The sequence below is a fragment of the Amphiprion ocellaris genome, chromosome 11, assembly GCF_022539595.1.
Source record: "Amphiprion ocellaris isolate individual 3 ecotype Okinawa chromosome 11, ASM2253959v1, whole genome shotgun sequence".
NCBI lineage: Eukaryota > Metazoa > Chordata > Actinopteri > Pomacentridae > Amphiprion > Amphiprion ocellaris.
In genome coordinates this window covers 20,223,894-20,238,953 of record NC_072776.1, presented here as the reverse complement: position 1 = coordinate 20,238,953, position 15,060 = coordinate 20,223,894, and the positions used below count along the sequence as shown (strand labels likewise).

Below are 15,060 nucleotides of genomic sequence, written 5' to 3'. Positions count from 1 at the left end.
TAATGAAACAATTTTACCAAGCCTTGGTTTTGCTGTCCATCCAAAGAACACTGATATGCCATTTTCAACAGCTTTAGATGGTTACAAGTAATAGCTGCTGATCAGATCTGGGATCAGCCTCACTTTTTATTGAATTAATAAAAATTATAAAGACATATACATATATCCTCCAACCTAGACTCTCGAACTACAACAAACAATACCAAAATACACTAATAACATTACTTTTACAAATATGCACAAGCCAGTTCTTTGATTAGACAAAGTATCCTTTGTTGACCAGCTGCTTATTTACATTACTGCCCATAATGTTAAGTGAAATATATTATGTTCTGCGGGACCTGTAGTTAAAAGGAATGTATGTACCTGTACTCCTTCTGGTCCTCTGACACCAGGAAGCCCATTGGTGAAAACCCCACCAGATCCTTCCATGTCATCCTTCAAATACAACAAAGATGTTATCAAAGCTCTTTTGAAAAACTTTTAATTAGTTTTCTCTGTCCTGATACACATATTCTGAGATTAAATACTTTAGGAACAGTTTAAGATCATTCCCTTCACTGGTAAAGTATATACTGTATTTCAGAAGTTGATACTGAAAGTCTTTCACTATTCTATGTCTGTGACACAGATATACACTCCCCTCCAAAAGTTTTGGAACAGTAAGGGCAATTCCTTTATTTTTGCTGTAGACTGAAAACATTTGGGTTAGACATCAAACGATGAATATGAGACAAGAGAAGAACATTTCAGCTTTTATTTCCAGGTATTTACATCTGGATCTGATAGACAGCTTAGAGGATAGCATTATTTGTAATGGAACACCAATTTTTTAGGTGAGCAAAAGTACTGGAACAGACAGACTTAAAAAAGATTAAAGTGAACAAAAAAAGCACTCAGAAAGTGCTGTACTCCGCCAAGACTGCTAAATCCTTGTATGATTTCCAACAGAAAAGTCCCGGTAAGTCCACAGCGGTCGATTTGTAGTAGGATCGCAACCATGCGATCGTCAGCGTTCGCTTGTTGTCATAGTTACAGTGACACCATGATGCTATCTCGCAATGATACAAAAATCTTTAACAAATCCATCTATTCAGACTATAACCCGCATCATGGCCAAAATCTAATCAAGTGGTCCTTGTGTCATTTCTGACCTTCCCTGAAAATTTCAGCCAAATCCGTTAGGCCGTTTTTGAGTAATGTTGCATACAGATAAACAGATTAATAGACAGACAAACGTACGTTGATCATCACATAACTCGGCCGCATTCCTTGGCAGAATAACAAGACTTAATATTTAGTTGCAAATCCTTTGCTTACAGTAACTGCTTTAGGTCTGAATACCCACTTTCAAATCAAAGAAGGGTAGCTTCTGTTCTGGCTACTTCATTTCCGTATATTGTTGGGTTTTAGCACCAATTTTTAGACCATGGAAAACCTTTGCTACACACGAAGAGCTGTAAATAAGTACAGTTAGAATTTTGATAGTACCACAAAAGAGTAATGCACTGTATTGTACATTATAATTTAATATCTCTTCACAATTTAATTTACATCTTCATTAGCTTTCTCCCAATAAACTGTCCCCAATACCACTACATTATGGATCTATTAGTATGACATTTTGTCATTTATCAGAGAGCCAAGGAGAACTTACAAATCCAACACGATAACTTGGTCCAGGAGGTCCGGGAGGACCGGGGGGCCCAGCCGGTCCAATTGGTCCAGGCAGACCAGCCAGTCCAGGATCTCCTGCAGGTCCTGGTAAACCACGGTCTCCTGGAGCTCCCTGAAAGATGAAATAAAAGGAGAAAAGTCAGCGTTTGGGATGGATAAATAGAAACTAAGATAAAAGCAAATAAAAAATTTAAACTTGAGTGAAGTGCATGTGACCATGGTAATATGTTTGTTTTTACTAATACCATGCAGCATTTAGTTATCAGTACTAGTAAGTGTGGTTTTTAGAATGCAAACCATAACTTAACACACTGTTGTCCATAATGATCCATTCTCATTGTTTAAATCAGACATAACTCATGTTAAATAAAACCATAGCCAGTGCACAGATTAGACTTTGTGTCAAGACTGCAGCTGACAATATTTGACAAACATTTGCATATTCTTAGAAGACACAAATCCCCTTTGATGGCTGACTTGCTGAAGCCCAGTTACCTGCAGATGGGAAGGCTTATGAGGGTAGGAGGAGGATAAAGAGTGAGGCAGCAGATTGGTGAGAAAAGAAAAGTAGGAACTTGGCTGGAGAAATGAAAAGGATAGGAAAGTTTAAGAATTACTGAAAGTCATGACATGTCATGGGCTCTTCCAGGGTCATTTACATTTGGCTGTGTTTTGGAAAGTAGATCTCACAATAAAATGACTTTAAGGTAAAATGAATCAAAAAATGAAGGTAATGAATTCCCACCTTTGCTCCAACTACTCCTGGAAGACCCAGCTCACCTGAATCACCCTGATTTGGGAAACAGAGATCGACAAAATATTTACAAACAGCAATTAAAGTCAAAACAGCCATTAAAAAACTAAAACTTGAATTTTCCTCACTTTATTTCTTAGGAGAATAAATGATTATTTGTAATAATGAGACAAAACCAACTCTGGATTCATTTATGAGAAAAGTGTCTATGCTTCAGGCGTCTGGGTAGATGGTTCCAATGGCAGCACTTGACTGGCATCAGAGAGTTCTGTGCTGTGTAGCCTATGAACATTGATACAAGCTATCGTCCTCCTTTTCTGACTAGTTAAGTTTGTTTTATATTCTGAAAATGCACCCACCAGACACCAGGGTTTGTTCGTGTTATTTCAACACCTACTCTTTCGTCAGCGCCTCCTACACGTGGGTCTTGCTAACATAAGCGGTCACTCTTTTATGGTGAAGTTGTTATTATGGCAAACCACCAAACAAAATGCTAAGCAACAGATGGTCCCATGACCTCAAATCTCCTTCTGTTACCCAACAAGTTTAATTTCTACGAGTCATTATGCAGAGTAATGGGACAATGCCAAAGCTAACATTAACTGTTAACTACCTGTATCACCGTTGGAAATGAAATCGTAACTCCACCCCCAGATCTCAGCCTAACTCCAGCCATTATATATCACTGCAGATGTATGAGGTAGGTGGTGCCTGTGACATCCACAGGCCAGAGACAAATGGAGAGTGACACAGAATCGCAAGGCACCTGTGTGCCATAAAAGATTCTTTGCAGGTGGAGGACTTTTCTGCTCCAGAATCCTGAGAAGAGAACATCAGTGTGGTGGAGGATCATTGCAGTTCTGGGCTGTTGCAGTTTGAGGGGTTTGGCTCCAGCCTCTGTAATGCCCGAAACTCTTTGAGCCAAGGCAATGGAAGTGCACGTGAAAAATGGGGTCAATATCTGAGCGGCAGCATGATGTTAGTTAAAAGGAGTGTAGAGTGAAGGTCTGAGTGACACTTCTACAGTTGTAAAAAGCACAAGTCTGAGCCACATTGCCAGAACTGAAAAATACTAACTGGAGGGTCATTTTAAAAAAGTTAAACTCCTGTAAGTATAGAATTTTGAATAGCATGTATATAAAATTCCTCTGAGGGTGTGCCACCCACCTCTGATTACAGGGTGTTAACATTCATTTACAATGTCAATTTATTGATATAGATATGTCCTGAGCATTGGCCTTGCAAGATTCAAGATGATGTATTACAGTAAATGGTGTTATGATCAATGTTTAACCCATAAAGTAATATTGTTTTCTAAATTTTGTAAAAAATGTCACTTCTTACAGAATTGATGTGTTTCATCATAGTATAGCCATAAAATAAAAATTGTTTAAAGCCCAAAAAACTATGCAATGAAGTGAATATTAATAACCGTTTTTAAATCCTGTCCACATAATGGAGGTTTAGGTTCTACAGATGCTAAAAATCACCTTTTGTTAGTATTTACAGAAGGAAAAATCATTTCTACCTTTTCTCCCTTGGGACCAGGAGCTCCAGGGAGGCCATCAGTACCTGGTAAACCAGGCAAGCCCTAAAGCCCAAAAGATTTGGTTTAGGTATACAGTAGTATTTGATTCAGTTAGACTGTTAGGGTTTAGGAAAGATTCTGGTTGGTGGTGTTGAGAGACTACAAAAACTGACACCTACAGGTTGTCCAGGTGCTCCATCCCTTCCTGGTGGTCCAAATGCTCCAGAACTCCCTGCTGTGCCACCTGTAGAGGGACCGGGTGGACCAGGAGGACCAGGAGGCCCGGGTGGCCCAGGCAATCCCTACATACATACAAATATACAAATGTAACAGAGCTGGTTTTTACCTACATAGCAGAAATTCAGCAACAATTTAGCGCAACAAAGATGATGTTCTTGATGAGAGGAAGTTTTAAATCTTCTCACCCGAATAGATTCCAAATCTGGGAATCCTGAACCTTCCATGTCCACAAAGGTCTGAAACATATTAGTCAAAGTCGGTTGTTTTTAATGAGAGTAGACAGTCCTCTGCTTATGTCTAAACATTACGCTGTATGTGACTGGGGCCAAGATTAACTCACAGATCTGAATCCAGGTCCTGGGGGTCCTGGAGGTCCTGGGGGTCCCCTGGGGCCAGGTTGGCCTTCTCCACGGTCTCCCTGTATTTAGAAGTCTCATTAAGACATGGGAAGTCTGATGTGTTCTACTACACTGATTTGCTTCTTTGCAGTGTTTTTTGCTATTATTCTGTCGGTAGTTCTAACCTTCTCTCCTCTGGCTCCAGGGTCTCCTGGTGTTCCAGGGAAGCCTGGAGGTCCTTCAGGGCCCTGTGTTGAGGAAATCATAATCTTAGGGAACAGGACGCTGTTATGAGGCATAATAAACAACACAGACCACAGGATTAAGGTCTGTATTTCAATATGTAAGTGGCACCAAATGAAAAGATCCAAAGCCATTGATCAGTATTGTTGAGGTAACAAAAAAATGACAAAACAACTCACAGTTTTTCCGTCCTCACCAGGATCACCCTGCAAGATTGAAATAAAGGATGATACAAGTCATTGTGAAACATTTAGGTATATATAGTCAAAATTGCCAACATTTTTGGCGAATAGTATCAATTAAATGTAACTTTGTATTAGAGTCTTTAAAAGGAAATATTTGAAAACACGGTGTGTAGCTGATAGTTTCCATGGTTTTCACATATAAGCTGCTACTAATACAGCAAGTGTTATATATCAACAGCACATTTTTTTTTCAAATTGAATTTTAAGTAAACAATCTGCAATCTACTAACTGGCTCTCCATCCTCTCCAGGTGCTCCCTTGGGGCCTGGTGACCCAGGTGGTCCTCGGGGTCCAGGGACTCTTGAATCAACTGAGCCGTCACTGCCAACCGAATACTCGGTTGCAGATCCTGGAGGGCCAGGGGGACCAGGGGGGCCAGGTGGGCCTTGATCACCCTTTTTCCCTTGATAGCCAAAGCCTGCACTGCCCTGAAGATAAAGGAGCATCAGTGTTAAGTTAGGAGAACTAAAAAAATATCAATATCCGTCAACCGCACCCCCAAATCCCAAAACCTGCCAGCAGGTTTGAAAGGTATGTTACCCTCAAAAAAAACGACAAGTCAAAGAAAATCTAACTGGCTGAACTGAACTGCAGGCGGTGTTTAGACAGCAACAAACAGGACACAAGTATGGACACAAATTGAGGAGATTGAGAGGAAATTAAAACATACTTCAGCAATAAAACAAATGCAGCATGGCTCAAATATGATATACCAAATTTGTGAAAGACACATTTAGCAGGGTGAAACATTTTCCTAAAGTTCATGTGCAGACTAGTGTGAAAATGCCTTGTTTTCAAGAGGCTGTATAAATAAATATCTATAGTATGCAGACCAGCATTTTTCAGTACTGGTTACACATGTAGGCACTTGGAAGAATGTTTATTCTATTCCATTTATTTATTTTTTTTCCAATTTATTATACTATGGCATTATACCTTTATTATACTAAACCAATTCCATTTTTAAGTTCTCTCTGCCTCTAGACATGGATGTGCTGTTTGAGCCCACAGTGAGTCTTTCAATTTTACAAGAAATAAAAACTATGAGATTACCATTAGTTAATTTATTAGACGTTCCATCCTTTTAGGCAAATTAATGAAAATCTCACGTCCCCACGGACAAAATACTGAAAAGACTGTTTGTTCTGCTTTCAGGGCAGTTCTAAACCCTCCACTAAAAAGAATATTTGTTGGGAGGAATGTGGGATGTGATCTAGTTGTGAGGGAGCTTGGAGAATGCAAAGCAAATATCTTTATATCTTAACAGCCTTTAGTTTAAATCTCAAAGTTTACAACAGCCTAAAAAAAAGAATAAAAGTAGATTTTTAACATGTGGTGCCTTTAAAAGACATGTTCCAGTGAGGGACTCTGATGAAGAACCAAAAATCATTATCTAATTTTAGTAACAAAACATTAAGTGCGCCACAGAAACTCAAATCAAGGAGGAAAAAGGAAAAACAAAAATCAGTAGCTTACCTTTGCTCCCTTTTCTCCAGGTTCTCCCTAAAAATTAAAGAAGAAACCGTGCAGTCAGTGCCAACAGTATTCACAGGCTAATTATTTTGACTTGAACCACTAAAAAGGCATTGACATGCAGTTGAGTTCTACTTAAAGCACATCATGGAGTGTTTATGCTTTAATTGGGGGTTTACCAGTGAACATGAAATCTTGCAGAATTACAGAGCTACACATTCAAAAAAATTGTAAATTATATGAATTTATAACAATTTACTTTCTACTTACACTTTAACTGTATATTATCATGATTTATTTCGGGCCTTTGTATGTCTGTGTCCTGTGCTAAACTGAATCTGTTGTACGTATGTGCATGTTTCCTTTTTTTCTGGTTTTTGTCCATATTTGGATAAGTGTGTGTGTTTCTTGACGGAAGATGATCAAATCAATGTCATGAAGAACCCTCACTTCAGAGGAATCATTGTGATGACATTTGACTTACACAATCACAAATTTAACGAGAGTGCATCAACAAACATACAGTTTTCTATATGTGTAAAATGTACAGAACAAAATACATCAAATATACAATATAATAAATGAAAACTTCTTTATATATGAAACAGGACTTGCAGCTCCCTCTAGTGTTCCTTTAGGAGATATCCCCAAAGCTTTCATTACTGCTGCTCCCATGTTTTTACCAGTTGTCATTGTTCATTATTACAACCTTTAGAAGGGACAATCATAGGAAAATAAGGTTCAAGCCTCACCAGCGCATTCCAACTCTCCAGCTGTACACACAATGTGTACTTCACCCACTACCAAGGCAGAATTAAAAAATAAACAAAAATGTCCAAACCTTCTCTCCACGGGCTCCACCTCGTGAGCTGGAGCCAGAGCCTGCCTCTCCCTTCGGCCCAATTGGACCCCTATCTCCTTTCATTCCTCTGTCGCCCTTCTCTCCTTTAGACCCTACTGGCCCTGGAAAACAATGACAAAGGACAGAGTCATTAATAGCCTCATGAAAATGATTAACGAGTGTATCCCACATCCAGGACAATAAACAGGACATTTCCTGCTCCCAAAAGAAGAGGAGGAAAGACGAAAAGTAAATGGCTTTTTGCTCAGCGGAGCAACAATCTCAGAGTGCATAGCTGTAATTTACAGGCCATGTAGAGGGTTCAAGGAAGGTAGTAACTGAATACTCCTTCCCACACCTGCATGCACCACCATCCTGACATTTATTTACTGGTGTGACCCAGTTTGACCTTACATTCTCCTACAGAATGCAGTTTGTTGGGTAGAAGTTGCATTTTTTTCCAAACATCGCTGACATGCACAGCAAAATTATGCCCACTACAAGGACATCTTTTAATATTTCAGGTTAGTGGATAGAAGAAGGGGAGCTAGAGGAGAAAACGGATCCTATGTACCTGAGAGGATAAGTGAGGATGGAATAAACTAATGGCACATATCATTGCATTAGTAGCCGGAGCTGATACGCAACACTAGTCATACTTGTTCAATTCCATATTTTGTTTTGTTTCACCAGAATAGTGCTCCCCTTTTTCTATTTCGTTTTCTGTCTTTCTTGCTTATTCCCCTCTCTATAGACCTATTCTATTTTATATTCTCTTCTCTTGAAAGGGATTACAGCCAAAACTGCAGAGTGTTTAACCTCTGTGGCCTATACACAAACATGTCCACCACCCTGTGTGAATATGAAAAGCAATAAGTAGATACTGTCAATTCATGCATTCCTGCACTTGTGCTCTTTTTAAATCCATGTGAGATCCTGACATGAGGAGTGCACATGAAGTAAGCAGGACAGAGAATAGAAAAGACACCTGATTTGCTTTGTCTCTTTCCAACCCCCTTTGACCCACCTGGTGACCCAGGAAGTCCAGGTCTGGACTCCACAGCAACTGAAACATGCTGGGAGTCACTTGCTGAACACACACACACACACGCACGCACGCACGCACGCACGCACGCACGCACGCACGCACGCACGCACGCACGCACGCACACACACACACACACACAAAGCATTGTTGAGTCAAATCTCTTGGGAGGATAACAGGATTCTAAGTCATGGACATGAAATATGGATGGTTCAGGACATGAGGTCAGCCATTTTGGATCAGGATCTTGTAATGAGTGGACAACCTGCTCTACCATCTGAGCTACTCAAATGTTAGGATTTATCATGTTTTGCTTTTTCTTCACCGTAGTGAACCTGAAATACCAATAGAGGACACTTGGAATGTCACCAATGCACCAATAGGCCACAAACAGCTGGCATGCCACAGCTTTACTTGTAAATTTAATATCTGTGATGTCCACTGGCAGAGGGACACAAAACTGTGGTCCTCATTAACTAAGCTGGAGACCGAACTCAGAACCTCTTGTATCCTTAGGAGTCTTGATGGCAGATTTGCCCTCCACTGAGATACCAACACGAATCACTGTTTGACTTCATAGCTTCACATTTTGTTCACCTTTGCAATTTCAGCTGCGACATTGGTATTTTTAGTCAGTGCTAAAGTACCTGATCATGAGACTATATAGCATGAAGGAAGATGATGAGAACTGGGGAACTCAATAGGTTAAACATTAAGACTTAAATTTTAATGCAAGACCTCATTCGTGTTAGATGTTGGCATTGTGAGAAAGAAAATGGTTGTGGCTATTTTTCCATGTTTTTATATTCTTATGGAGATAAATCTGTTAGACTGAGTAATTTTTGGGACCTCCACAAACTGCTCCACACGAGAGGGTACCACATGGCACATTAATTACACCTCCAAAAAGCTGTTAAAACCCTCAGTTTGGAGGTAAAAAAAAATATCCAAAAAAGTTAACAAATGCACAGCAAAACACTTGAACACTCAAAGTCTGTAGAAAGGAGGAGTAAGTTTGAAGAAGTTCACTTTGTTCTCCCGCTAGATCCCATACATTTTTATAAACATGAAAATATTAATATAAAATTAACAATCACAGTTATCTGCATCAAAATGCATAGCAGGCATCTTCTAAACATGCTCAACATTAGAGCTCTGGAAACATGTTTTCTGGCTGCACACATGTAGGAGTAATTGTGCATCAAAAGCAGATGGATATAGTGGAGATACCAAATTTGTTTGTGTGACTGCTTTGACAAAACAGAAAACATGAAATGTAATTTATATGGGCAGAAATGTCTGTCAAAGAGCGCTCTTTTGGCTTCTATATTGCGTTAGTGAAGTTGTCCACTAGATGGAGACATATGTCTGCAAATCTGTGTATAACGAGCTTTGACCAGCTCAGCTTTGCATGTTAAAGGAATGTGAACTCAGCAACACCATGTGCCATCATAAAACACTTCCACGTATACCCAACAGGTGAGCTCAGTCATGTGTCGGCATGTGGAGGTACAACATCTAATTTCCTTCTCTGAAAGTAAAATTGGAAACTCCTGAGAGGCAGTGGCATTTGCTTCACAGCAAAGGGTCAATACAGAGGCATCTGTAAAAACACTCTGAAGAGGGTTTGCATGAAAAAAGATTTTAACTAATGGCATCCTGTCCTGTACAAAGAAAAAAAGTATATAAAAAAATAAAACAAAGTATGCATCCAGATAGACTCACCTGTTTCTCTTGCAATGGGTACGTCCTCTGTCCTTGTCAGGGGTGGCTGCTGAATGGGACGAGAAGATGGAGGGGTAGTCTGCAGGAAAACAGTCATACAACAGACAGGCATCTATATTAAATTTAAAAAGTGCATAGTGGATGACATTTGCTGTAATGAGCTTGCTCTACATTTTATGGCTCCATTTCATCCCTTTACCACTCTACACTGAAAAGCCTTGAGAATGTTGCTGTGTGGGAAAGAGTTTTACTTGTTAAAATTAACAATCCCAACTGAAATGACTCATGTTTCAGCACTGTTATACCATTAATCTGCATTAATGTTTACAGATTGTGAAGCCAAACCTCTCTTTCTAGCTAACAAAACTCTTTCCCAGATCAACAACAAGCCTTTTTCTAAAGCATGATTGAGTCAACATGTGGCAGTAAAACCCAGGAAAACTTTTTTTTTCTTTTTTTGTTGTTGGCAAACTCTTTTTGTTGTCAGTAATTTCATGCCTGGGCCCTATTGCAAAACTCTGCTTTATGTGAATTGTACTAAGGCTGTCAAAGATCACCCCCCGGTGTAACACACTGATCTAGCCTGCAGATGTAAAATGTCATCACAATAACTCCTGGAGTACATAAATTGAGTTTCATTACTCAGCAGCGATGTTAAAACCACTGACAGATGAAGTAAATGACAGCAATCATAACAGCTGCAGCCTCACCACTGCAACACATAAACTGCTCAAGAACGACTCGAGGAGCATGGCAAAGAGATCATGACATTAATCAGGCTTTCACACTCCTTAGATCAGAATACAGTTACCATCCACCAAAAAAAAAAAAAAAAAAAATCTGATCCTTAGGGGCCTCAGCCTTCAACCCACTGGACCCATTGCCAACATCCCAATGCTACCACATCACACCCCCAGATTTCCTGAGCCCATGCCCTGCTGGGTTATGGCTATTTTCACAGCACAAGGGAGACCTACACAGTATTAAGTAGGTGTTTTAACGTTGTGGTTAATTAATCAGCACTTGTGTAGATGTGTGTCATCATCCTATTGCTGCTGTATTTTTAATATCCACTGCTTCTCTCAAAGTTACAAGTGAAACCCCTGCACATCAAAATGACTTAAGTTGAATTCTCCTTGTTGAAGCAAAACAAACCAGAGGTGTTGGAACAGATGGTTGCTCCAGTAAAAGACATCAAAATCACTGCTTCTAAGACATGCCTTTGTTATCTGCAGGTCCTCAGTTGCCAGGGGAAGAATACTGGTTCTTAAATGAGCAGCCAGCAAGCACTGCCTTCGCTGTAAATGAAATGATGTACTATCTTTAATTTGAACATAATCTCTAAGCTTTGGCTAATTCCATTCTCCTGCTTCCACTGTCCCACTGTATCGTTCGTAGCTGTTGTTTGACAATATTTATACTGCAAATTATTCAAATGCAAGGGTAATTCTACCTTGTTTGCCCTCTGGTAATAATAAATGTGTGAATAGGTTTTTCGGACAAAGACGACGAGGCCGGTAAAGACAGGCCAACAATCCTCTGTCACCAAAAACACAGCAGTCTGATGGAAGCAACAGGACAGTTGGGGGTAAGGGGAGGTCACTCATGTTCCCAAAACTACCTCCGGGTAAAGAGAAAGGAAATAATGCAAATATTCCTCCTCTGCAACCCATTCTTCACCTGCACCACACCTCGATTGTCACCTGTGGAATTCAACAGGGCAGTGGGGTGAAGAATGTAGGAAAATGGGGGAGCAGCTGAGGTGAAGGAACCAAGTGATGCCACTGTTGATAATTAACCAGTTTCCTCTCTGGGAAACATTCTCCCCACTGTGTTGCACAGCGCTGACTATGCTAAGAATTTGGCCCGACCACTATTGACTTTTCTAAGTTGATATATGAATTAATGCGATAAAGAATACCCCGCTTGTTCACTCCTTTAACTATCCATCATAGGCGGGGATGATGGGTGGGAGGCTCATATCCTTAGAACATAGTGTTGATGGATCTGAACCACACAACCCCCTGAATCTAAGAGCAGGTATGCAGCTCCCTCGGCAATGAACATATTCCACCTCCGCAGCAGTGTAGCTGTTTTTTGTGGCCTTTTTTCCAGTGCATGCCCTTTCAAGTATCACAGAGGAAACTTCTTAAAATTTGTGCTTTTTTGTGGTTGCCGAAGTAAAGAGAAACAGTCCAGTTGTTTACAGACTCTTGTTGGTCTGTTGGCTCTTTTGTAACAGAGATGGAAAAAAAGAAATGATTTAAACAGAAACAATCACAGCTTTGCTACGTCTCATTAAGATCTGACTGCAAACAAAAGGCCAGACAGTCCATTTTTCTTAGTTCGATATCTGATATTTTTCTGCTGCCAAAAAAAAAAAAAGACTGGTTCGTTTTTGAAAGAATGACTGAGAGAATATTATAGTTAATGTAATTAGCATGTGATGCTAACAGTTATGTTGTGCTGTGGGGTTAACAGCCTCGCTGATGCAATGAATTCCTTGTCAAAATGTGTGTGTGTGTAATTTGGTGAGATTTGGCTGATTTAAAATAACTGCCGCAAGAAGAAGTGCAAACATGAGGTAGAATTTATGTTTCCTGTAATAAAACTGCTTCCAAGAAAACAGAACGTTCACCAGCATTTCCCCAGAACCACAGTGAGATTAATATAGTGGAGTAATAGATAATTACACAGCCCTGAGTTGTGCAGATTAGAATTTCTTTTGCTCCATCTAATCACAACAAACTGTATTCCATTTGGCTTATTCTGCTTAACAGATGCAAGACAAAGTTGAACAAATTGTAGTAAAGATCTAACGAGTGTCCTGTTTGATAATTTTACAGCGTCTGTCAGTGCTCAACAGTTAATCAGTTTCAAGTCAAAATTGCAATTTCAAACCTTGCGATTATAAAATGATAAAGGCAGCTTAGCATATGTTATGCCGCATGTCTGACCCAGTTATTAAACTGTGATGTCATATTTTACAAATTCATGCTGTCCTAATGCTTTAGATGGCATTTCATGGGGTAATGCTGCATCACATGCATTTTATTACACAGTGAATATTGAATGACACGCAAGGATTAGTACTGTAACTGTAAACGATTCATTTAGATTATGATTGGGTTTTCATTAGATTAGATTAGATTTACATTAAATACAGAATACAAACTTTGAATGCAGAATTCAGACTTTGGTCTCGCAAGTTTAAACTTGGAAATTCTGTTTTCAGATTTTTTATTTATTTATTTTTTTTAATCGGACTTCAGAGATTTATGTCAGAATTCTGTGAAAAAAGTCAGAAATCAAAGTATTTTTTACAGTGGCCCTAAAGCTCTTCCACAGACCTGAAGCTCAAAAACAAATCATATTGCAATTGAAATGGCGCTTTCCTTATCTGGCTGAAAAATTGCAATTACATATTTCCCCTAAAACTGTTTACCCTCAGACCGAAATATGTAAAAAAAATATCTCAAAGAAGTTAAACCTTGAAGCAGCCATAACACAAAATTCATTTAAATTGTTCACATCTAGAAATGATAAAATCTTTCATTTTATTGAATTGTTTCCGTTTCTCAGAGAAAATATCCTTTTAGGTGATATGTAGCCCTTTCCTAACAAGAAGAAATAAGTAGCTGTACTCTAAGTGAAACAATCGTTTGTTAGAATAATTACCCTCTGGAAACGTTTCATCTTTGGGCCTCTTGCTGAAGGGGACACTTAATTTCCAGCAGTGACACCGTTAAGGATGACTGACTAGGGCTGCCATCTATCACCATGAATTCCAGAATGACAAAATGGAAAGTCTTACTTGCAACTCTCCCTCTCTAGCTTGTCTTTGCCTCAACTTGCCTTAATTGCACTGGTTGGACAATTGTGTAGGGTGTAAGTTATACTTTGTGTGAACAGATCGTCATCAGATGGAAAAACATTGGCAGACATAGCATTAAATGCCAGCTGTTGTCTTTTACATTACATTGCATATTACATGATGCTAATGAATGCCTACTACTGAACAGATGGAAAAATCCCCTTGTAAAAGCAGCGTAGCATCGAGGCAGACTATGCAATGATGAAGACACTTCCGACTTGAAGTACCGACCCTGCCCTCCCGCCTTTCTCCAACTTTCTTTCCACCTCTGTCAGTTCCTGTACGTGCAGCTGATTGAGAAACCAGTCAGAAAAACAAAGCCTTAAGGCGAGGAGGGGGGCTCCGACTTGGATCAGACCGAGTCCAAATTGCCATCTGGTTTTTCTAACTCTCCACTATAATTGTGAGTGGGAGTGGATGCGTGGACGGCGCATGGTGCAGGGTGGAGGCTACTGCAGCCTGCGTGGCTATCAGAGGGTGGGAAGATGTGAGTGGGTGTCTGTGGAATCTGACTGAGTCAGTGTGAGAAAGACAGAAAGCAGACAGAAGAAGAAAGACAGACAAAAGGCTTAGAGATAGAGAGAGCAAGAAATAGAGAGATGAAGGAAGTCACCAAAAGATAGTAGCAGATGTAGCGAACTAGATGAGGAATAATTAGCATTAGAGTTTCACTGCACTGAATGATGCAAATGAGTGGAAATGTGAAAAGCAAAGAGATAAAACTAACTGGATTAGGTCTCTATCCTTTAGAAAAGGCCTGTTTTGACTCAGCAAGGCCATTTCCTTTCCAAGAGGAAACTCTTTATGTTCAAGTCTTTGTCTCCAAATGTATAAGACAGAAGCAGCTCAATTTCCAGACATCAACTCAGCAGTTTTTAATCCTTCTTGAGCCATAAGTGTTCACTCACTTATACCGAGTAACCTGAGACATCAGAGGTAAATCCAATGCTGGATGACTCTATTTGCAGAGGCACAGTCTGCTGTTAATAATCCTTGTCAGCCAATAATATACGCCTGACTTGATCAGCTGTGTGAATCCTCCTCAGCCAGCAAAGTGCTCCTCATTCACTCTACTTT

At 39.7% G+C, this 15,060-nt stretch overlaps 1 protein-coding gene across 4 annotated transcripts in view; it reads right to left on the bottom strand.

The window, feature by feature from the left end:
- Window positions 1-15,060, bottom strand: part of col18a1a (collagen type XVIII alpha 1 chain a) — an 85,959-nt gene that overhangs the window by 14,310 nt on the left and 56,589 nt on the right. For all 4 annotated transcript variants that reach the window (XM_023285187.3, XM_023285184.3, XM_023285185.3 and 1 more), the window contains 13 exons: window positions 10,110-10,188; window positions 7,340-7,461; window positions 6,502-6,528; window positions 5,256-5,453; window positions 4,960-4,986; window positions 4,723-4,785; window positions 4,540-4,617; window positions 4,385-4,435; window positions 4,139-4,261; window positions 3,960-4,022; window positions 2,423-2,467; window positions 1,658-1,789; window positions 367-438 (listed from right to left, as the gene is read on the bottom strand). In XM_023285187.3, coding sequence (XP_023140955.2) covers window positions 367-438; window positions 1,658-1,789; window positions 2,423-2,467; window positions 3,960-4,022; window positions 4,139-4,261; window positions 4,385-4,435; window positions 4,540-4,617; window positions 4,723-4,785; window positions 4,960-4,986; window positions 5,256-5,453; window positions 6,502-6,528; window positions 7,340-7,461; window positions 10,110-10,188 — 1,080 coding nt within the window. The remainder of the gene's footprint in view (window positions 1-366; window positions 439-1,657; window positions 1,790-2,422; window positions 2,468-3,959; window positions 4,023-4,138; window positions 4,262-4,384; window positions 4,436-4,539; window positions 4,618-4,722; window positions 4,786-4,959; window positions 4,987-5,255; window positions 5,454-6,501; window positions 6,529-7,339; window positions 7,462-10,109; window positions 10,189-15,060) is intronic.